The 23,742-nt window shown below is 42.2% G+C and overlaps 1 protein-coding gene across 5 annotated transcripts in view; it reads left to right on the forward strand.

The window, feature by feature from the left end:
• RAB22A (RAB22A, member RAS oncogene family) overlaps positions 1 to 23,742 on the forward strand; it is a 76,689-nt gene that overhangs the window by 26,770 nt on the left and 26,177 nt on the right. For 4 of the 5 annotated variants that reach the window (XR_289293.4, XM_070247282.1, XM_070247281.1 and 1 more), the window contains exons 3-6: positions 11,794 to 11,875; positions 21,128 to 21,199; positions 21,289 to 21,395; positions 22,021 to 22,130. Coding sequence is in view for 4 of the 5 variants with exons in the window: in XM_070247282.1 (XP_070103383.1) it covers positions 11,794 to 11,875; positions 21,128 to 21,199; positions 21,289 to 21,395; positions 22,021 to 22,130 (371 nt within the window). In the remaining variant the exon portion in view is untranslated. Of the gene's footprint in view, positions 1 to 11,793; positions 11,876 to 14,988; positions 15,141 to 21,127; positions 21,200 to 21,288; positions 21,396 to 22,020; positions 22,131 to 23,742 lie in introns of all 5 variants that reach the window. The other variant, XM_023626807.2, reaches the window with a different exon arrangement.

A 23,742-nucleotide genomic window follows, 5' to 3' on the forward strand; every position in this document is an offset into this window, starting at 1 on the left:
AGTCACAAGATTCTCATCCAAAAGACTAAAACAAGCAAGATAAGGTTTTAAAATCCCATTAGACATCTGAGCTCACAAAGAAACCGAAGTGAACTAAACTTCAGAAAGTGACAGGCTGCTCAGAGAAGTGATCCATGGCTGCTCTCGTTCCCTACAGAAACAGGGACAGGGAGAATCTGCCGTAGCTGGGAACGTTGGGGCTGTCAACCCTGGTGACTTGAAGTGGGGCAGCTGAGCTCAGAGAAACCTCTCAGAGGGCATTCCTACCTTTGCTGGACAGAGGGCAACAGCAGCCAAGGTGCAGGGATCCAGGCGGGAACTGGAAAGCAAAGTGAATTCCTCCAACTCTTGATCAGGTTTACTGATCCTTCCTTTGCTGTGGCCAGTTAGCTGTTAAGCTCATTTAATAAAATTTGTATTTAAAATTGGGTCCGTGTGAAACAGAATGGGAAGAAAAGAGTTAACAACAAAAAAGCTATCTGAGATCTGTAGGACTCTATCAGACAGTCTCACTGTGAACTGTTTTTTACTCATAACACCTCTTCCACCAAATAGATGTGTTTTTCTGCACTGACAACCAATTCTCCAACTCTCTGGACAGCTACTGGGTGTCCTTCAATTCAATTCAGTTTTGACACTTAACTCCTCGGAGTTATATCAGACTCCACAAGACTGCTGACACCTCAGATGCCGATCACAAGTATTGATTACCCACAGTACTGACACTTGTGTTTGACATGGCTACAAAGTTGAGGGTTCCCACCACCTCCCGCCTTTCAGGTTCACTGATTTCCTAGAACAGCTCACAGAACTCAGGAACACACTTTACTTACATTTCCTGGTTTATTATAAAAGATCCAAATGAGCAGCCAGATAAAGAGGTACATAGGGCTGAAAGGGTCCCAAGCACAGGAGCTTCTGTCTGTGGAGGTGGGATATGCCACCACCCAGCAGCTCTTCAAACCCCCTTGTTAGAGGATTTTTACGGAGGTTTGATTGCTAGGCATGATTAATTGAATCATTGGCCATTGGTGATTAGCTCCAACCCCTACCCCTCCCTAGAGGTTGGAGGATAGGGCTGAAAGTTCCAACCATCTAATCAAGATTTGGTCTTTCTGGTGACAGCCCTCTGCCCATCCTGGAATTGTCTAGGGGCCCGCCAAGAGTCACCTCATTAGAACGAAGGACAGTCCAATCAGTGAGGAAGTTTCAAAAGATTTAGGAGCTCTGTCTCAGGACCTAGGGACAAAGACCAAATATGTATTTCTTATTATACCACACTCACATACACATAATTGGCATCCCGGAAAGAAAGGAGAAAAAGAATGAAACAAAAGAAATAATGCAAGAGATAAAGGGCAAGAAGTTTCCAAAATGGATGGAAGTGTTTACTACACAGATCCAAGAATATCTCCAGACTCCATTCAGGATAAATACAAAACAAACCATAGCCTAGATGTGCTGTAGTCAGACTGCTGAAAACCGAAGGCAAAGAGCAGATCTTAAAAGCAATCAGAGGGAGTATTAAAAACATGTTACATACAGGAGGACAGTGGTAAGGATTATCACTGACTTAGCAGAAACACTGGAGGCCGGAAGACAATTAAGTGCTGAGCTATCATTGATATGACATGGCAGCAGAGTAAAACAGGAAAAAAACCTGCCAAGCAAGAATTCTACTTCCAGCAAAAATTTTCTTCAAAGATGAAGGTGAAATAAAGACTTTCTCAGACAAAAGCTAAGAGAACTTGCCTGCAGCACACCCATACCATAAGAAATACTAAAAGAAATTATAAAAAGACTATTGGCTTTTCAAACAAAATTAACACTTGTATTATTGTGTTTGTAACTTAAGAAGTTAAATCTAAGGCAGCAGGAGCACAGTGGGTGGGAGGGGACGCCTGGAATCTGACCATCATAGATCTTAGTTTTTCATGAAAAAGCATCATATTACATGGAGGGAGACCGAAATGTGAAGATTTGCATTGTAATCTCTAGAGAAACCATTGAAAAAATAGACACACACAAAGAGATATAGCTAAAGAATTCAATGCAAGAGAAAGAAATAGAATACAAAAAAAAGATGTGTTTTATCCAAAAGAAGGCAAAAAGGAAGAGCAGAGAAACAGCAAACAAATCCAAAATAGGAAGCTTAAAACTGGCATATATATAACTACATTGAATGTCAGTTCTCTTATTTCTAGCATTTATACATTTTATAGACTCCATAGGGCCTTGTACATTTCTACATACACTATCATGGTGTCTGTAAATAAGATCTCTGTGATGGCAAAACTTTTTACAATCTATTCCCTTTTTTTTTTTTTTTTTTTTTTGCCATATTGTATTGGCTAGACCCTCGAGTACAATGTCGAATAGAGGTGGTAAGAGTGGACATCCATGCCTTGTTCTTAAGGCTAAAATTGAAGAATAACAACCGGAATGTTGGTGGAGCAACTAGAACTTTACACATTTCTGATGGTAGTATAGTGTGTGTGACTACTTTGTGGTGTGACTACTTTGGAGGACTCTTTTCTGTTTTCATATTAAGTTAAACACCTAACTCTGTGACTTAGCAATCCACCCTTACGTCTTTATCCAAGAGAAATTAAAATATATGTTTATAGAAAGACTTTTGCAGAAATACCTTATTAATAATAGCCCAAAACTTGAAACCACCCAGATATCCCTCAACATAGGGCAAAGTATGATATATTCATACAGTAGAATACCATACGCCAATAAGAAATAATTAACTACCAAATAATATAGATTAATTTCAAAAATATTGTTAAATGAAAGAAGCTAGACATATAAAAATAGAATGTATATTTTATGATTCCATTTATATGAAATCCAAGGACAATCAAAACTAATCTGTGAAGTAGAAGTCAAAAATGGTTTGCCTGTAGATAGGTACAAGAATTAACTGGAAGTGAGCATGAAGGAACTTTCTGGGGTTATGGAAATGTTCTTTATCTTGTTTTGGGCAGTAGTTATGTGAGAATATGAAAATGTCAAAACTTAACTGAATTGAAAACCTACACTCTGTATTGTACGTTAGTTATACTTTAACAAAATATGTATAATTTTTTGAAGCCTTGTGTTATCAGTACTGAAGTTACTCCTTTTTTTTTTTTTTTAAGATTTTATTTTTCCTTTTTCTCCCCAAAGCCCCCCGGTACATAGTTGTATATTTTTAGTTGTGGGTCCTTCTAGTTGTGGCATGTGGGATGCCGCCTCAGCATGGCTTGATGAGTGGTGCCACATCCATGCCTGGGATCCAAACGAGCAAAACCCCGGGCCGTGGAAGCAGAGCACACGAACTTAACCACTCGGCCACAGGGCCGGCCCCCTGACGTATTCCTGATTTTCAGATGAGAGAACTGAGGCAAAGAGAGGTTAATTGACTTGCCCCCTGATACACAGTTGGAGGCAAAAGTAATAAAGCTGGGTAGCCTAGCTGTAACCAGAATGCTACTGTCTCCCACCCTCGCCCAGCAATTCTACTTCTAAGACTTTACCCTTCAGAGAAACTCACGTAAGTTCCAAACGACAATGTTAATAATTGTACAAGGTTAGTAACTGCAGTGTTGTTGTTTAGTACATGGTCGGATTGTATTATTTATAGTGCAGGCGCTCAGTATAATATGATAAAGGGGAAAAGCCAGCTTGATATGCTTACATCGGATGGTCTTGTAGATGTAGTGTAGAGTGAGAAAATCAAAGATGCGTAGTGTCTGCTACTATCTGCGCTAAACAGAAATAGAGGAGGGTGCAGGGGACTGTGCACGCATGCTTATATAAACCTAAGGTAGATCTGAAAGGAAACCTAAGAAACAAGCAAGATCATTTCCCAGGGAGGGGAATTGAATGGCTAGGGAAAAGGGATAGAAGGGAGGCATTTTAGTCCATACCTATTTTGGATAATGAAGCATATGAGTGTGTATTACCTATTCAAAAAATTAATGAATGCAATTACAATTTGGAAGTGACTAAAACAGCTCATCACACACATAGTTGCCTGAGCTGACAGAAGCTCCCTCAGACTTCTCAGGCCTGTTTCTCCCTCACGCCAGTTGATACCTTGTGGCTTTTTCACGTCACCTCACCTTTCTCCAGGATTGTTTCCGGGCCTCGTAGCTTGCCTCCCTTCCTTGTCTCCCCTTTCGTCCAGTCCCTCCGTCTTGTCTCTGCTCTCGCAGTCCTTAGTTCTCTCCAGGTTTCTCTACATCTTCATTCCCACTTCCACCCTGTAAGGTCCTTAAAAATCAAGATCCCTCTAATTTATCCATCTGTTAGTAAGAGCCTGGTCTCTGGCAGAGGGACCCCAAAGGTCTGTTGTCTGCTTCCAGAATTCACCTCTAAAGCAGGTCTGATAACATCATCCCTTCCTTTCCACCTCAGTGGCTCCCCTTCTCTTTTAGCTGTCTTTCCCAAAACACCATGTGTGAGATGGCTAGAGGGTACACAGATGAACGTTTTAAATTTATGTTAAGTATTTTATGGTCTGTTAGGAAAAAATAAAACTAGGCCATGAAGCCTGTGGGTTTTTAATTTTACCAATATTATTATTATTGCTTAATAATAGTAGACTAAGTTAAAAAAAAATAGGAGAGTGATATTTTTACGATTTTCAGTAGTAAGTAATACAACTGGAACACAGATATGGCCGAAATGGTGATGGTGGAGCCGTAACCTTTGGGGAGATGCTGACTTACAGGAAACGGCCTCACACCGAGTAGGCGCTCATGGGTGTTGAGAGTACTGCGGCTGGCTGGCCTTCACCAGCTGTCTGTCCCCCGCCTGCCCAGAGCCTTTACTGTGGTTACCTAGCCTCTCTCACTACCTCACTGCACTGAGTCTAACCCTGCAGAGCCACTGAGATTCTTCTCACAATTCTAGGCTTTTGTTCCTGCTGTTTGTCTTTATGGAAGTGACCACCCCCTTGGGTCCTATCCCCATCTGCTGGGCAAACTCCCTACCTAACTTCTGGGTTTAACTCAAACTTCACCTCTTATCTGAAGTCCTCCCTAGTGTACTAGTTTCCTATTGTTGCTGTAACAAATCACAGCAAGCTTAGTGGCTTACAGGAACGCAAACTTATTATTTTATAGTAATAAGTCAGAAATATGAAATCCATTTCACTGGCTGAAAGTCAGGGTGTTGGCAGAGCTGATTCTTTCCAGAAGCTCTGAGAGGAGAATTCATTTCCTTCTTTTTCAGCTTCCAGTAGCTGCCTTGGCTTATGGCCTTTCATCCATCTTCAGGGCACCTAATGCTGCTCTCCACTTCCATCTTCACATCACCTTCTTCCCTAGCTCTGACTCCTTCTGGTCTCTTTTATAAGGACCGTTGTTATTACATTGGGCCCAGCTGGAGAATCCAGGATCCTCACTCCATCACAAGATTCTTAACCTAATCACGTCTGCAAGGTCCCTTTTGCCATGGAAGGTAACATATTTACAGTTCTAGGGTTGGGATGTGGACATCCTGTTGGGAGAGGGGCATTATTCTGCCTCCCATGCCTGGCATCATCACTTTTCTGGGTACTTAAATGTGGCTTTATCTCTCTACTCCCACAACTCTGTCCATCCTTCAGTGTCTCCTTGAATATCTGCTTGTAATTATCTGTTCACCTAATGGGTCCTCCGGCGTGAGCCTCCTGGGGGCAGGGATGGGGTTGTACTCATCTTGCCTGCCTGGTGTTCCTACTGTACAGCAGGTACAGTAGGAGGCCGTGTGTTTGAGGGAGTAGACCACCCAGTACAAGACAGCACTGCGGTGCTATGGTTCCAGGGACAGGCTCTGGGGCCCAGGCACCACTCACCAGCTCTGTCCCCTCCATGTTTTCTCTTCAAAATGGTGATGAAGAATCGAACCCAACCCAGAGGCTCACAGTAGGGACTAAATGGGATCACAAGTGTAGAAGTATGAGAAGAGTACCTGACAATAATGAACACTTAGTGAAGGCAGCTAGTTTCTTCATTGTTACTGTTGACTTTATTGTTTATAATGTGAAAGGTTTAATATTATGTGAATTATTCTTGACAAACTTAGGAAAGGAGAGGCTAAACTCTGTTATTAAATTTAGTTATCTTTGTGTTTAATGTTTTCCTGATTTTAAATAATTTCCCAAAAGTTTTTAGAATGAGGGGCTGGCCCAGTGGCACAGCGGTTAAGTGCGCACGTTCCACTTTGGTGGCCCGTGGTCCGCCGGTTCAGATCCTGGGTGCGGACGTGGCACTGTGTGGCAAGCCATGCTGTGGTAGGCATCCCACATAGAAAGTGGAGGAAGATGGGCACAGATGTTAGCTCAGGACCAGTCTTCCTCAGCAAAAAGAGGAGTATTGGCAGTAGTTAGCTCAGGGCTGATCTTCATCAAAAAAAAAAGTTTTTAGAATGACAAAAATGTAGAAAGTACCAAAGGATTTACCTCAGGTGACCATGGACCTGTGGAGGGAACCGTCTGTTGTGCATCCCTGTGATTGAAATGTGTAGTGACTGCTTAGAAGGAAGCACTAGGCAGAGGAGTGCATTAACCCGTAGATCTCCTTAGCCTAAGAGATGGTAGACTTAAAAGAAGGGTTACATGCATGCATGACTCTGGAACCCACCTAAGTAACTGCGTTTATGGATGCTCAGAAACTTCTGGCTTTTTGAAGCCACTCATAACACAAGACAGACGTGCTCTTATGGTCAGCTAATTCTCACTAAACACCTGTCAAGTTCCTCGTACCCTCTTAAACTCCCCTGAAGACCTCTTCCTAAGTCCATTAGAGGAACTACTAGATTTCATGTACCTGTGGTCTTTTTATGTCTCAATCTTAGTGTAGTTAATGGTGTTTCTATCAGCATATGTAACCTAGAGATCCAGGCATTGTTTGCATGAAATTTAAAGTTGTTTAGAAGTTATGATCCTTCATTAATTTTAAAATGTGCTAAGTTCTTCATCCTTAAAGGGCACCACATACCCATATGGGGATGACAGCAATCCCATTTATCTTTTCAAGAAAAGGGCTTGCAGTCAAGAGAGGTACTGGAATGTGATGGCAGGGCATACCTGTGTTCTGAGAGAGCTAAAGAAGGCTACTGTAGGGCCGGCCCAGTGGCGCAGCGGTTAAGTGCGCACGTTCCACTTTGGCGGCCCAGGGTTCTCCGGTTCAGATCCCAGGTGCGGACATGGCACCACTCATCAAGCCATGCTGTGGCAGGCGCCCCACATATAAAGTAGAGGAAGATGGGCACAGATGTTAGCTCAGGGCCAGTCTTCCTCAGCGAAAAGAGGAGAATTGGCAGCAGATGTTAGCTCAGGTCTGATCTTCCTTAAAAAAAAAGTCTACTGTAATTAAAGAAAACAAATTTTTAAAACACCTTGCAGCAAGGGTTTTCATTGGGAACAGATACTCTGAGCAAAGATCATGACTGTTTGGTGTGCATGAAAGTCATATTTTTGGAATGTCATGAGACGTGGAGAAGTATATGAAAGACATTCTAGCTTTAAGAAATAATACTGGTAGGGATTTTAGATTAAAGAGGTAATAAGACCTGCCTAGGCAGAGTGAAGAGAGATGGTTTAGTAGTGAAAAATAAGGTTATCAGACAAGTAAATGGCAGGCTGGAAAATAAAAATGTATCATTTGAATGGCAGGAAGCCGTTGCTTGTTTTTCAAAACGCAAGATATTGAAGTTATCATAACCTCCGCATCATTTAACTTGAACGTTAAAGGAGTGATCTGGAGTTCAAGTGACTGAGGGAGGGAAAGTCTGTAGTAGTCCCACTCAAAGATTTGGGTCCAATTTATGAATTTCTTCCAGGGATTGAGGTTCAAGTGTAGATTAAACATAAAATGAAGACCCAGACAGTTCTACAAAACTAGATGCAAGTAACAAAGGACAAACAACAGTTGCAGACCAACTTGGGTTCGATGGAAGATAGTAATGTTCTGATTGAGAACTTGCTGTTTGGGATTGTTGTGAAGGTAGGGTAGGAATAAGCCCCATCTTCATGTTAAGTGGGAAATGACGAAGTAGTATCTAGATTGTGTAGTTAAACTACAGTCAGTCAGATTTAGAAAAGTGCTGTCCTCAACAGATAAAAATGAGAAGCTGTGGGAAGGGATTTATTCAAAGGAGTCATACGGGAGGCCTTCTGCCCCAGGGCTAGCCCAGAGCTGCGTAGAGATGACTTGGGAGAGACAGTGGGTGACACCCCCTACTGTGTCTGGCCCTGAATCCAGGTATTACCACTACATAGACTAGAATCCAAATGCTGAAGAGGAGGAAATGACTCTTAAAGGTGTGATAAGCCAAGATTGCAGACTCTCAAAAATCACCAGAGATGCCTGTTGCAATAGAGGTATTGTGGGGCTCAGGGGAGGAGAGGTGAGGGAGGTGTGACTGTCTCACCATAGCCACACCAGCTGGGACTTGGAGGAGGGAAAGAGCTCCTGATTGAATGCATGAGCCAGCAGCAAAGAGTCCACAAAGTGCCATGACTTCTTCCCTAGCAGAATTCCAGAAGTCTCAGTGATGGAGGGACACAGTAATTCTTAGCTGCAACTTCCAGATTTTGTCTGTTGCCTGTTGGTTAGCAGAGGGTTAGAGCTGGTGGCGAGCAGGAGCGGCAGAAAGGACTTCCCTGGGCAAGCAAGCCCTGCACTAGTTGAACCACTTCCCTCACACCCTAGAGGCTACACACCTGGCTGTGGTTAAAGAGCTAGGGTCACCTCTAATCTCAACTCCACCTGCACTTCAGAAGCACTTCTCACTTTATGCTTCTGGAAGTGGTTGGCCAAGACAGCCTGGAACTGTTGGAGTGATGGAAACCGAAATAGCTATGGCAACACGGTCAATGTTTTCTCAGAATTCTAGAGTAGCAAGGAGGAGGGAGATAAAGAAGACACCCCTCTTAGAGGAAGAGGTACAGCAAGGTCTCTACCTTCGTGGAGCTTACATTTCTCATAGGTGAGCTAGACATTGAACAGGTACATTTTAAAAAATAAGTAAGCTTATCAGACATTGTAGTAGGCACCCTGCAGACAAAATGGGATGATATGTGTTTTGCAGGGTGAAGTTGGGGAAGAAGCTGCCTGGTTTGGGTGGACCGCACAGGTTTCTGTGCTCTTTGGCAGTTGAGCTAATACCTAAAGAATGAGGAGCATCTAGCCATGGGAGAGCCAGGGGAAAACCATTCAAGGAAAAGGAACAGTCAGTGTGAAGGAGGAAACAGGAGCAATTGGAGGGATTTGAGACTGGGAGGAGGAGACCAATTTGATGACTGCAGTGGCCCAGGCAGGAAGTTTTGGGATCATGATCCAGGGCAGCAGTGATGGGTGAATCAAAGAAAAGACATCTCTGACTTGGCCAAAGTCAGAAAAGTGGAACTCGCAGGCGGTGTGAATGGAAATTTGTTTATTCTCAAATTGGGAGGATTGATTGCAGAGCATGTTGGGGGATGTGGGGCTTATAACCTCTGTTTTCTCTGAGAAGGTTGAAACAAGCTGTTGCCCCAAAAAGGAAGGTAGCAGGAAGTGGTAGGGAGCTGGAAAGGAGGCATAAGAATGTAGAATAATTGCTATGTGGGATGAAAAGCCTAAGAGCTGGACCCAGCTGAAATAGGTTAGTCTCCACACTGGTTCATGTGGCTTTGTGACTTTCCTCCAGCACGACAGCCACCCCATCGCTAAGTAGAAGAAGCAGGTAGAGAGGCTGCTTGGGGCTTTTGTGGGTGGTTGAGACAAGATTCCTAAAGAACTACCAGTGTGGGCAAGTGATGCTGGCAATAAAAGGACAAGAAGCCAACAGACCCAAGTAGAGAGCTTTGGGTACAGCAAGACTTCAGTGTAGAGATAGATAGGAAGGAAGTGTGTTGAGAGTGATGATGGGAAGAGCTGGCAGGATGGTCTGGGGTCAGAGACGGGAAATTGAGTTTAATCCTTTCAGATACTTGCATTACATTATAGCTGCCATTTTGCCTTTCTTTATCCTGTCTGAATAACAAATCTCTGCTTTCATTAAAAGGGAAATGGTTGCCAGGTAGGTTGAACTTTATTCTGATCCTATAATGAAACATTTCCTTTTAATTGTTGGGTATACCTTTCTCAGTTTTTTGTCTACTTGAAGCATATTTCTTCTCTTGTTCTTTGAGCAGCCAAAATGGATGTGTTGGATGCATTGGCTTTCTTAATAGGCCTATATTGGATGCCTGGTGCCACTCCTAAATGTAACACCACAGCCATAATTGATGGAGAGTTGAGTTGCAAGCTTTTAGGACTAATTGCAAAGTCTAAACTAAAACATTTCCTGGAGCTGCCTTTAAATAATAATAATAATAATGCCTTGTAAATAGGTATAGTACTTTACGATTTACAAAGCACTTTCACATACATCATATCATTTAATCTTCACAATAAACAAGAGTTTTTGAAAGCTTAGATCTTTTCTACCTGAGAAATCATGTTGCACATCCTAATTTAATCATAGTGAGTCGCCAAAGGTTCATGATACAATAACCATTTATCCAGCACCTTCTATGCATAAAGCGCTTTACTAAAGATACCAAGGGGTAAATTTTCAGTAAATAAGCATCCAGTAAATAGCACCTATCCAAGAACTGTGATCTTGCTTCCTAACTCACTTTCTCATCCTCATTACAGTCACTGTTTGGAGGCTGCTTGCTAAACCATGAATTTATATAATTATTACCAGGAATTCATTGTATCAGAGTTTAAGTTTTGTTAAACTAGGGATTCTGATACTTATCTAACGCTCATTGATTCTTCTGAAAGTCATTCTATTGATTTCAACTTGCACTTTCTTGAAGATTATGTATCTATTACTTGAATCTCAAAAATATTTCAAACATCTGGGTTCTGCAAGCCAGACTCGGATGCGTTGAGGAGACTTGGAGACAAAGGACTTCCCAGGAGGGAGCTCTCTGGGTGAGATGGAGAGTAGAAGGTAGTATTGGAGTTGGGCCCAGCCCCGGGGTACAACTTCCGAACCTGTGTCCAGGAGCCCCTAGAGTGTCTAGGCATGTGTTCTGGGCCAAGTGGCTCCTCAGAGAGTCTCCAAGAAGTATGAGACCCTCAAAGCAATAGGAACCCCTGTCTTCAAAGGCCCCTGGACAGAGTGGTCCCTCACAGTGAGCAATATGACCTGCGTACCATCATTCCACTCCCCATCAAGGGCTGAGCCAGACCCTGAGGTCTGATGTGACCCATCACGTCAGCTGAGGGGCTCTTTTGTTACTGAAACACAGAGTTGGTCATTGGGGGCATTGCTTCCCCGGCTCCTTGTTTGGCATCTTAATTTTATTAACTCTAATGTTGCATTAGTTCTTAATCGGCTATTTCTATAGTTTGAGGGTGGAGGGAGGACAAATCCGAAGGGCCTAATATGTTTTACTAGTGCACTCATTTCCTGGACACACAGTTTTTTTGAGAAAATTCTTCCATGACACCATCTTTTTAAATAACATCTTCCGTGTTTACAAGGGAGGCTAATGTCTGGGTTACCAAATTATCTCTTGGTTTTTTTGATAGGGAGTTTAGGCAGTCACAAGCCAAAGAACTCTTACCTCTTTGTGTTGAGCAGATGTGCCTAATGCTTTCTTTTGACACAGAATATGCAGCCAGTATCTGAGCATCCCATGCATACTCCAGAGAGGAGCACAGTTAGGATGCGGTGTGGAGCGAGAGTTTGAGCATTAAGTCTAAGTGATGTTTCCTACTGGGGCTGGCAGTGTGCTTTAAATAATTGTATTCTGATCATGTAGGTCTCTCTTTATAGGGCATCTTTTATGACCAAGACTGTCCAGTACCAAAATGAGCTACATAAATTCCTAATCTGGGATACAGCTGGACAAGAACGAGTAAGTCACTCTTTCATTTACTACATGTTTTTCTGAGGCCCAAATTAAAGCTCTGACTAAACTGTTGATGTCCATGTCATTTCACGTTACTCACTTCTTTTTGTGCTAGAGACATTTTTATTTCCATTTGCGTAGGCCAGCCTTTTTCTTTTCAATTAGAGCCACAAAGTCCACTGATGGAGAAAGTGATAATGGGCACTGAGGGCATTTTTATACTTTTTAGTGTCTTAAAGTAAATGCTGACTAACAGGCCTGATAAAATCCTGCTCAGAGCATTGTGTGTAATTTGGGGCTTCATCCTCTAGCAAAGATATAAAAGAATTAGTGGTAGAAAGGGAGAGTTAAGCACATCTCTTTTATAGCCACCTTTTAAAAGCTAAAGAGGGAACTTTACAGCATATAAAGTTTGAGATTTAAGTGAAATGGATGAGCTAACACAGTGCCGTGCAATAGGTACTTAATAAATGCCTGTGGATCAAATTGTCCGAGGTGGTTATCTGCTTAAGGAAGAGCCTGAAGGAGAAGTAGAGCCTGGGCCAAGGCTTCACTGTGCAGAATGGGATTTGGTGAAGCCCACCCAAATTGGACAGAGGTGGGAAGGCAAGGAGGAGACAGATGCTTGCCTGCTGCTTCATTTTCACTCTGGGCCCCAAGTCTGATTTCCCTGTCAAGGTGCCTCTGGCAGCCACCCCATTATTCAGCTGCTGTTTAATTTTGTTTTCAACCAGTAGTATCAAAACAGAACATCTGATGGATACACAGTGCTATCTTAAGCTCTTAAAAGTATACCAGAAGTAATCAGGAGAAATAGTCTGTCATCACGGTCTTATCTAAGACAGTGTAGATACTGTGTGTGGTATAAAATCTGACAAGAATCATCACAGACAAATGGAGGAAAACAAAGCAAGCCATTACTGTTGTCCTAGACGTAGACACCGTCCATTTGTACAGATTTAATGTCTTAAGTTTGCTCTGTTGGATTTCTCCTGTTTTTTTTAACACTGGCTATCATGCCCTGTGTCCAGTTACTCATCTGAGATCCGTCTGCTCAGCCTCCCATCCCCACTTCTGTTTTGTTGGTGCTGTGCATCCAGAATGGAGCATTTAGGGCAACTAGACCTTTGCTAACCAGCACTCTCCATCCTTGAGTAGTGTTGCTTCCCACAGAGTCTTCCTGAATATCTCTGTAGACACAGCCCTGGCATCTGTCCTGTTACCCAGGAACTCGTGTGGCTCTTCATGCTAGTAATGTTTGTACCCTTTCACTGCATCCCATGTTTCAGTTACCCCCTCCCATATGTTTGATGATACAGAAAAACCCTCATCATAAAGAATCATGCTGTAATACAGATTCCATTATGCTTTGAATCAGAGCCTGTCCTGGTATACACAGTGATGTATAACATCTTCTTTTTACTAGAATATAAAAAAAGAATAACACAAGAGTCTATGCTTCTCCCTTACTGCTACCATAATAGCAGGATTCTGTTAAGTTTTGCAATTAGCTGGTTTGCCTGGCTCTTGTTTCCCCACTTTTCATTGATTCTGCACCAGGACTGGTTGCGCTGAGATGCAAATCTGCCTCACCCCTCCCTGAAGCACAGTCAGCCAGCCAGGGGCTGGTACAGGGAATGTGCGTGAGGCAGGCAGGCAGGGGTCAGAGAACTGCTCAGTAGAACCCAGTGTTGGAGGAGACAGTGAGGAGAGGATCAACTGGTGAGCACTCACTCACATCCAAGGTCGCCAGATCACAGTCTTGAAGAAAAGCTAAACCTCTGGCAGCTAATCACACATTGTTTGAAACACTGTGAAGATCATGCCAGACACATCTTTGAGCTTGTTCTGCCTGCCAGTTTGTCCTAAGCAAGGCCTTCAAGGCCATGACAGTATGCCAACCTCAGCCGGACTCTCCATTTTCACCTCCTGCCACCAATTTATCCTCTAGTATCACACTGCCTACAGTTCTCCAACGTGCCATGCAATTCCATACCCTTGCACCTGTATACTGTTGTTCCCTCTGCTTAGAATACCCTCCTTCCCACCTTCAGCCTAGAAAACTCACCTCTAATGTCATCTCATGGGGGTCTTTCCTAATGATTCCTGCTATTCTCAGATAAGTAACCACATGGCCGTATGCCCACGTTGCTCAGACCCAAATCTGGAGGTTATCTTTGATTCCTCTCTCCCCCTCAGTCCTCCAGATTGGCTCCATCAGCATGTCCTGACACAGCTTTGTCCTCTAAATATCTCTCAAATATGTTCACTTCTCTCCATCTCCACTACCAGCACTCTGCTCGCAGACACCTTTAACTTCACCCCAGTATTCCTTTAGCCTTTTAACTGGTCTCCCTGCTGTCACTCTTCCCAGCCCTGCCACCCTTATGTCACTTCTCCTCATAGGACCCAGAGGGATTTTTTGAACACAGATCAGACCCTATTATCTTCCTGCTTAATCCCCTTCAGTAACTTCCTGCTGCTCCTCTCATAGTAGCCAAACTCTCAACAATGACCTAAGAAGCCCTGCGTGACCTGCCCTACCTCCTTTCCTCCGTGCCCTCCTGGTCTAGCCTCCCTCTTTCCTCTGAGTCCCAGCCCAGGGGCCTCCATTCGCTTCCTCGAACACTCCAGGGTCTTCGTCCATGAGACCTTCACACACATCGTTTCTTGTAGTGGAGCTCTCTCTTCCCTCCACTGGGAACGTGGCCAGCTAGCTCTTTACCAACCTTTTGGTCTCAGGTTCAGTGTTACACCCTCAGAATTTTCCCCAACCCCCCTGTGCCTAAGCAGGGCCCTGGTTCTTTCTCCATCACTGCCCCTTACTCATTTTCCTCAGGATCCTTTTTACAAGTTGTAATTACATTTCTGTCTATTTACCTTTAATGACAGTGTCTCCCTGCAGACTGTAAACTTTGAGAGCTAGGACCACAGTATCTTGTTCACTGCTGTATTCCCAGTGCCCAGCACAGTGACTGACAAAGAGTTGATGCTCAGATATTGGTTGGACCAATCAGTGAATGAACTCTTTGGGGTATTTCTTTGTGTCCTGAGCAGTCTTTGATTGCCCTTATGCATGGTATCATCACCTATTTCCTTACTTGTCTATCTTCTGTTAGACTGTGAGCTCCTTGGGGGCAGGGACTGTCTTCATGTCTGTGCTCTCAGCCCCTGGCACACAGTATTGATGCCAGCAGATTTATGTCAATGGATTGCCAGCCCTGCTTTGGTGCAAATAAGGAAGGACATATCCCCTACCTACTTTTACCTTGTGAGTATTGCATGCTTCAAATTTCAAATTTCTGGTATTTGCATATTTATTATTCAGTTCTCTGTAGTAATGAGTTTCTTTATGGCACCAAAAGTCATAAGATGAAAACCCTTTTTGATGAACTTACCGTTCAGACGTCCTCCCCATTTGACCCTCTCCTCTGTTGCTGTATATAGTTTTGACAGATGGATTGTCTTTTTGATGGTCCAGTTGTAATTAATTGCAAAGTGATTTCATTAAATCAACAAAAGTGATTTTGGAGAACTTTGCAAATGTCATGCAAAGCAATTGATGGTAGGGATCTTGTTAAATTAAATGAAGAGAAAAATACTGATCAGGATGATGATATTAGTGCTTCAGAAGATGATTTGTGTTTCAAAGCGTTGAGAGGCCTAGGGAAAACTGGTGGAGTCCTTAAATATTTTTGTAAAAATTTTATTTTTATGATAGGACTAGGAGAGTCAAACATGAAATGCAAGATAGCCATCATATGGTGCTAGCATATAGCTTTATCAGAATCACAGTCAAGTTATCAATCAACTTTGATTCAGTGTTCATTAAGGAAACTAGCTCCTGGTTGCAGTAATAAACCTAAATTTTTTCTAATATCAAATAAAATGAAACTTGTTTTCATAATTTTAAATTTAATTTCTCAGAGTAGAGCCCTTGTCAGACCTTTTTGTCCCTGTTTGTTATATTAAATGAATTCACTTTGTGACCTTTTCCCACCAATCATCCTTCACTAACAAGAAACTCCTACAGTAGCATGGAGACAGACCCAGCACCATGCACAAATAGGCCTACAGAGACATTATCATAAATAGACCGTAAACATAGCAGCAGCATTTCAAATACTTGCCATCTGTCTGTGATTACATAAAAGAAAGCTTCTTAACCAAAGTCTAATAAACAGTGCATCCAGTCCTTAAAGATATATATCTCTGAATTTTAATGTCGTTTCTCCTGATAACTGTTTCCAGAGGTCAGAGCACCAAGAAGGCACAGACTCATTTATCATCACAGTAGTCATGTAAGGAATTGTTCTCGTGTTTAAAATCAGGAAAAAGCATGGTAGCTTGGTATCATCTAGAACTAGGGTCACACTGTGGTCTCTGGGCCAAATCCAGCCTGCTGCTAGTTTTTGTAAATAAAGTTTTATTGGAAAACAACCATGCTGGGGCCGGCTCCATAGCCAAGTGGTTAAGTTCGTGTGCTCCGCAGCGGCGGCCCAGGGTTCGGATCCTGGGCGCGGACATGGCACCGCTGATCAGGCCACGTTGAGGCGGCATCCCACATCCCACAACTAGAAGGACCTGCAACTAAGATATACAACTGTACGGGGGGGTTGGGGAAATAAAGCAGGGGAAAAAAAAAAAAAAGAAAACAACCATGCTTGTTTGTTTACCTATTGTCTGTGGCTACTTTCACTCTTCAGTAACAGAGTTGAGTAGTTGCAACAGAGACCACATGACCTGCAAAGCCTAAAATATTTATTGCCTGGCCCTTTCCAGAAAAAGTTTGCCAACCCCTGATCTAGAGCCAAGTTTGGAACAGAGACGTGCTGATGTCCTTTAAGTCTCTTTTTAAGCTGCCACCTTCTTTCTTTACACCAAAACAACGTGGAAAGTGTTTCAGTTTCAGTCATGGCAGAGTGGCATGTAGCAGACTAACCCTCCCACAGATGACCATTATCTATAAACTCTGGATAAAACATTAAAAACCAACTATCTGAAGGCACTGCCAAGCAACTACATGTAGTCAGGGATTGAAAAGAGAACGACATTGGCTGAGACTCACACTTTTACAGCTTTTCCTCAGAGGGCACTCCCCAGTCCATGCGGCACAGCGTAGCTAGGACTCAAACAGAAAGCCCGTCTTTTTAGCTGGCAGTTTTGGGGCCAGAGTTTAGGGCTGCTACAGCAGCTGGAAAAAGAGGAGGCAAATCCCAGAAAAGATGGATCCAACAAGGAGGGAAGCCCTAAAATCTGCTATAAATTCTCCTCAGGTCTTTGCTTGACCCTCCAGTTGTGAAGGCACAGGGGAGACACTAAGGAACCCAACAGAAAGCAGCAGCTGGAGGAGTGACTGGATGGAGCAGAGACAGCTGCTGCTCATCACAGGACGGGGAGTTTGGAGTGGAGTCCAGTCCTGCCGCGTTAAAGGGGGTTGGTCAATACAGGCTTCCCTTGAAACTTCAGAAGGGCCATGCCTTAGAAGTGGAGACCATGTCCTAGTACTAAAGGCAGACCCAGATAGACGCACCCTAATCACACATAAAGCCAGTCTCGGCATGATTAGCGAATATTTCAACACTTTTCAGAGAAGGTAACAGAAACCAGATAATTTAAAAATGTTCAAAGATTTAAAGGAAAAGTAGTCTTATCTACTTAACTGTGGATGAGGAATCTCGCACAGAATGGAAACTAAGAATCAAATGGAAACACTAAAACTGAAAACTGTAATACCTAAAATGAAAAATCCACTAGATGGACAACAAAACAAATTAACCAATCAGAAGAACAGAGAAGGAGTGAGAAAATGTGAACACAGTCTCAGTATCATAAGGACAAATTCAAACAATCTAACGTGTGTAACTGGAGACCCAGAAGTTGTGAAAGGGGGTGGGAGGGGGACAGAAAAAAAGATATTTTGAGAAATAACGGCTGAAAATTTCCCAGATTTGGTAAAACATACCAACTCACAAATCCAAGAATTTTAGCAAACCTCTAAGTACAAAGAAAGCCACATCTAGGTACGTCATAGTCAAACTGCTGAAAACCAGAGTTGACAAGAAAAATCTTGAAAGCAGCAGAGATGATAGACACATCTTCTACAGGGAACAACAATGTGAATGACGGTAACTTCTCACGGAGGCAGTGCAGGCCAGGAGACAGTGGAGCAGTGTCTTTAAAGTGCTGAAAGCAACACAATGCCAGTCTGCCAAACTTAGCTTTCAAATATGAAGACAAAGTAATGACCTTTTTTATTAACTTTTTTTAAGATTATGATAGTTTACAACCTTGTGAAATACCAGTTGTACGTTATTGTTAGTCATGTTGTAGGTGCACCACTTCACCCTTTGTGCCCTCCCCGACCCCCCTTTCCCCTGGTAACCACCAATCAGTTCTCTTTGTCTCTGTGTTTAACTTCCACCTATGAGTGGAGTCATACAGATTTCATCTTTCTCTATCTGGCTTATTTCACTTAACATGATACCTTCAGGGTCCATCCATGTTGTTGTGAATGGGACGATTTCATCCTTTTTTATGGCTGAGTAGTATTCCATTGTATATATATACTATATCTTCTTTATCCAGTCAGCAGTTGATGGGCACTTAGGTTGCTTCCACGTCTGGGCTATTGTAAATAATGCTGCAATGAACATAGGGGTGCATGGGACTTTTGGATTTGCTGATTTAGTAATGACATTTTTAGAAAAACAAAAGCTGAGAGGACTCAGCAGCAGCAGTCCCAGAGAGCTGTTCAGGCTGAAGGGAAATGACACTACATGGTAACTCAGATCCATAGGAGGAAATAACAACCACAGAAAATGGTGAACATAAAGATCTAAAAATCTTTTTTTTTTCTCTTAGCTTATTTAAAAGACTGCTGGCTATTTAATGCAAAAATTACCACACTGGATTGTGTGGTTTATAGCGTATGTATATTTAAAATATTTGACAACAATAACACAAAGGACAGTGGGATAAAAAGAATTAGATCATACAGGTTGTGATATTTTGCATGAGGTGGTTCATTTTCAACTCTTAAGTAGACTGTGAGGAAAAAATGAATATTGTGGTAACGAGCAACTACTTAAAAAGTAAAACAAGAAGGTCTAGCTAAAAAGCCAATGAACAAATTAAAATATTAAAATTGAATACTAAAAAACATTTAGTTAATGCAAAAGAAGGGAGAAAAGGAAGGATCAGAGGAATTTTTTTTAATGGAACAGATATAAAACAAATAGCAAAATGGTAGTCCTAATATCAGTAAGACCAAATGTATCAGTGAGTACATTAAATGTAAAGGAACTGAGCATTCCACTTAAAACGTAGAGGTTATCAGATTGGATCAAAAATCAGGATCAAACTATGTTCTGGTTATAGGAGGATTACCTTAAATATAAAAACAGATAACTTGAAAGTAAGAGAGTGGAAAAGGATATTCTGTGCAAATCATAAGCAAAAGAAAACCCTTGTGTTTATATCAATAGCAGTCAATATCAAAGTAGACTTGAAGACAAGGGTTACTATCAAGGATAAAGAAGGGGCATGATAAGAGAGGCATTAAGGAACTTTCTGTGTTGATAGAAATGTTTTGTATCTTGGTGGGATGGTGTTTATGTGGATGTATACATACACATTTGTCATTTTATCAAAATTTAATGTCTTTTATTAAACTTAAGATCTTTGCATTTCTCTATATGATTTGTACCTTACAAATTTGAATGCAAAAACAAAAACCCAGCAACCTTGTAAAGGATGTTGCCAGTGTGATGCATCTAACAGGAAAGCTGATGCCATCACCTTTGTGCCATCTCTGTACTCCCGTTCCTTCCACCTTGGAAGTCAGTCCAGCGTCTTTTCCACCAAATAATGTTGTTTCCTTTTCTGTAGCGCTTTCTTGCTACAACCTCTATTTTTGTTTTTTTTCTCTCTAAAACTTAACATATTTTATTGAAAGTTATCAGGCTTTTACCCCAAAGGCTGGGATCTTTCTCACAGACTAGTAAAACTTTATATTAGGGACATTTGAGTCTGGGATTTAGTTTGGCATCACCCCATATTTAAACAATTCTTCTTCATTTAGTCACCAATTCTTGCTTACCTGCAGTGTGCCAGGAGCTAGGCCCCAGAAATAAAATGTATACTAAACAGGCATGCTGTCTTCTCTCATGGAGTTTAGTCATAATTTCACTTTCTTTTGTAAAACTCAAATTAACGTGAAAGTTTGAAAGCCAAAGGCTAAGCTCATTGGATAAGAAGTTGCAGCATCTATAATTCTGTATGTGAATTGTACTGTGCACTACATGCTCACCTCTGATGACAGTTCCTGCCTGTGTTTGGGGGTAAGCCACCAGAACAGAGCAGGATGAGCATACCATAGTATGACATCATCTCTAGGGGTCCGGTTTGAAAGTCAAGATGTAAGACAAAGAGCAAGTATAGGTAAAATTCTTGTCTTTGAACATTGGCCTCACGTTCAGTGAGCGAGATGCTCACACTGGCACATCTATATGCCCAGGAACCGAAGCTGATTGCAGGAGCTTCGTGTTCTCCATCTCACGCTCGTCCAGAGAAGTGGCCCACTAAATCAGCCTTGCTATTTAAATTGTTATTCCTCTCCCTTTCCTTTTCCCTCCTGGTTGTATTTCAGGGTGGGGGAGGTGATGGGTGGGAAGGAGCCATGCATACAGAGTTGAATTCATGTAAATGAAATGACATCTGTACTGCATTTGGGAATTGCCACGTGCAGGAGATATCAAAAAAGTGAGTTACAAACTCATCTAAGTAGTGAATGTGAATGTGTGCTCATTTGTGTGGCACGATCAGCATTTAGATCACAGGGTTATCTTTACAGCACTCAAATGCAGCCACTTCTCTGGAGAACTGTTTACAGCTGTATTTTTATCTCCCTGATAGTTTGGGAAGCCAAAGTTTAAAGGACTGTTGAACAAATGAATTTGGGAATTATAACATTGAGTTCAATTAAAAAGCCTTTCTAGCTGAAACAATTGTTTACAGCACCATATTTAATTCCTATAAAACTGTATTCTAAACTATCTTCTGAGAGACATTGCAGTGTTACATTAAAAGTTTTCGCCTTTGGTAATTACGGGTTCATTTGCTTTAAAGCATCATGTCAACTTCTTTGGCTTAAGAGAAAGATTACCTTTTGTGCAGCAATAATGGGCTTAAAAGTCTAGTAAAGAACATATTTAACCTGTTTTCCCAATTTTGTTTCTTTTTCCCTCTTCTCTACAGTTTCGTGCCTTAGCACCAATGTACTATCGAGGGTCGGCTGCAGCTATAATTGTTTATGATATCACAAAAGAAGTAAGACTTACATACCATTTTCTTTAGACTCTTCAAAACTTTCTTTTGGTTACTTAGCTCTCCAGTTGCTTTCTTCTTTTGTGTTGCAGGAGACATTTTCAACATTAAAGAATTGGGTGAAAGAGCTTGGACAGCATGGCCCACCTAATATTGTAGTTGCCATTGCAGGAAATAAGTGTGATCTTGTCGATGTCAGGTAAGTTATTAGAGCAGGAGATTACAGTGTTCATGATGTGCTCATTGCAATATCCAATATAAGAATCTTGCTTTTATTTTATCTCTGACATTAAAAAAGTCCTTTTTGTTGTTTGGTTGGAGTCCTGAAGTTTCAAACTAAATTAAGAGTTCAGACATTTAGAGCTAATTAGATTGTGTCTATAGCCAGGTGTGTAATTTATTTAAAGATTGGTTGCATCATACTTGACATTATCTGAGATTAGTGTAGCCCCCAGCTCCCATGACATAGGATACTTGGATGGGGAAAGCATATTTTAAGGAAAGAATATTTATTAGCAATTTCTCTGGCCTGCTTCCGTGATTCCCAAAGCAAGGGCTTTGTTTTTAGGGGGAAAGAAACCCCTGCCACTCTCTGATCATTCCGTTAACTGCCTTGCTACTGGTGCCGAGTTCGGTTTGGTTTGGTTTGGTTTGGTTTAACCATAGAAGGGGTGTAATTCAGAGGACCATGTGTCAGGGCTCTTTCGCCAGCCATTTGTGACATTCTCTGTCATCTGAAATCTGGTAAATTACTGGGTACCAGGTGGGGATGACGTTAAGCTCTTGATGGGTAGAATTTCTGATTTGCAATTGTTGCCTTCCAGGGAAGTCATGGAAAGAGATGCTAAGGACTACGCTGACTCCATCCATGCAATTTTTGTAGAGACCAGCGCAAAAAACGCGATAAACATAAATGAACTCTTTATAGAAATTAGTGAGTATTTCTGTGCCCTATTGGTTTCCTGTGTGCAGAGCAACTTAGAACAGAATTATCTTGCTGGGTAAAATTCCCTTCTTACATAGTGTAGTCTACTCTGGTATTGTTCTCAGTGGAATGAGATTTGAGAATGTAAGAGCAACAGCCAGTTTTCATATCGTGTTATAATTGCTGGAGAGCTGCTGCCTGATGACTGTAGCCCTTCTAGAAAGAATGTCACTACTGAGTAAATAATGCGCAGGGCCTGGAGGACCTGGAAGCTGTCGTCTCTCCCTCTTTGTCTCTTTAAATGTGTTTCAATTAGTCTTCCAAAGTCATTGAAAATGAACAAAATAAATAAAGGGAAATGGAATGCATGTGTAATTCCACTTTAAGAAAACCCTCAGAAATTAATACTAGGGGAATAAAAGTTAAGACCTGTTTTCCCCACCCCTCCCCCTTCCCTTCCAGAAGTGTTGATAGGATGACACTAGATGGAAGAGAGGCGCTGCATACCTTTGGGATCCTCTGCTGATTGTATCTATGTTTATTCGTTTCATTCAAATTCCTCAAAATATTTATCGAGAACTGTTCAACGCTCAGGGGAGACAGCAGTGAACAAGACAGGTGCAGCCCCTGTTCTCCTAGAGCACACATTCTACTGTGGGAGGCAAACAGTGGTCACAAAAATAAATAAGATCCTTTCAAATGACAAGCAGTGATCGGAAGAAAATAATACAGGATGAAGTGAAGGAATGTCCGCAGGTGGTCGGGGAAGGCCTCTCTCAGGATGTGATGTTGGAGCTGAGATCTGATGGAGGAGGTCTTGCAGAGACCTGGGGTTCAGGTTAACTGGACATGTCAGACTACCAGATGGAAAACAGGAGGAAGCCGACAGGGGACAGCGACCTTATTCATTAAGATCCATCCTTTGGGTAAAATCTGAGATTACTGAAGCTGGAAGGGTGCTTGGCCATCATGCAGAGGACGGGGCATGAACTTCAATGCCCACTAGGGCCAGGCCGGGACAGCCCACCAGTAGAGCAGGCCTGGGGCGAGGGCTGGGACTTGGGGGGCTGCAGGAAGCCCTGGTGACCTTGACAGCTGGCAAGTGCAGGCATAGCTCCAGCAGTTGGGGCCATTCTGGAATGTAGATTCCTCGTTACCCAGTTGCTGGGGTTATTTTTGTTTTTATCTACATATATATATATATATATATATTTTTTTTTTTTAAGATTTTATTTTTCCTTTTTCTGCCCAAAGCCCCCCGGTACATAGTTGTGTATTTTTAGTTGTGCGTCCTTCTAGTTGTGGCATGTGGGATGCCACCTCAGCATGGCTTGATGAGCGGTGCCATGTCCATGCCCAGGACCCAGACCAGCGAAATCCTGGGCCACCGAAGAGCAGCGAGCGAACTTGGCCACGGGGCCGGCCCTACTTATATTTTTTTGATGTTTTTAGTTTGTTCAAAGAACCAGAGATTTGAATTTTATGTAACATGTTCCCTGGTTTAGATTTGGCCACTAATTCAAATATTTTCAGAGTACTATGCAGGTCTGCCAAGCCTACCTGCTCCAGCTGTGGCCCGTGGACTGCTGGTTTGCAGCCTCTAGTGCAGCCCCTTCATTTC

This window comes from Equus caballus, chromosome 22, assembly GCF_041296265.1.
Source record: "Equus caballus isolate H_3958 breed thoroughbred chromosome 22, TB-T2T, whole genome shotgun sequence".
In the NCBI taxonomy this organism is placed as follows: domain Eukaryota; kingdom Metazoa; phylum Chordata; class Mammalia; order Perissodactyla; family Equidae; genus Equus; species Equus caballus.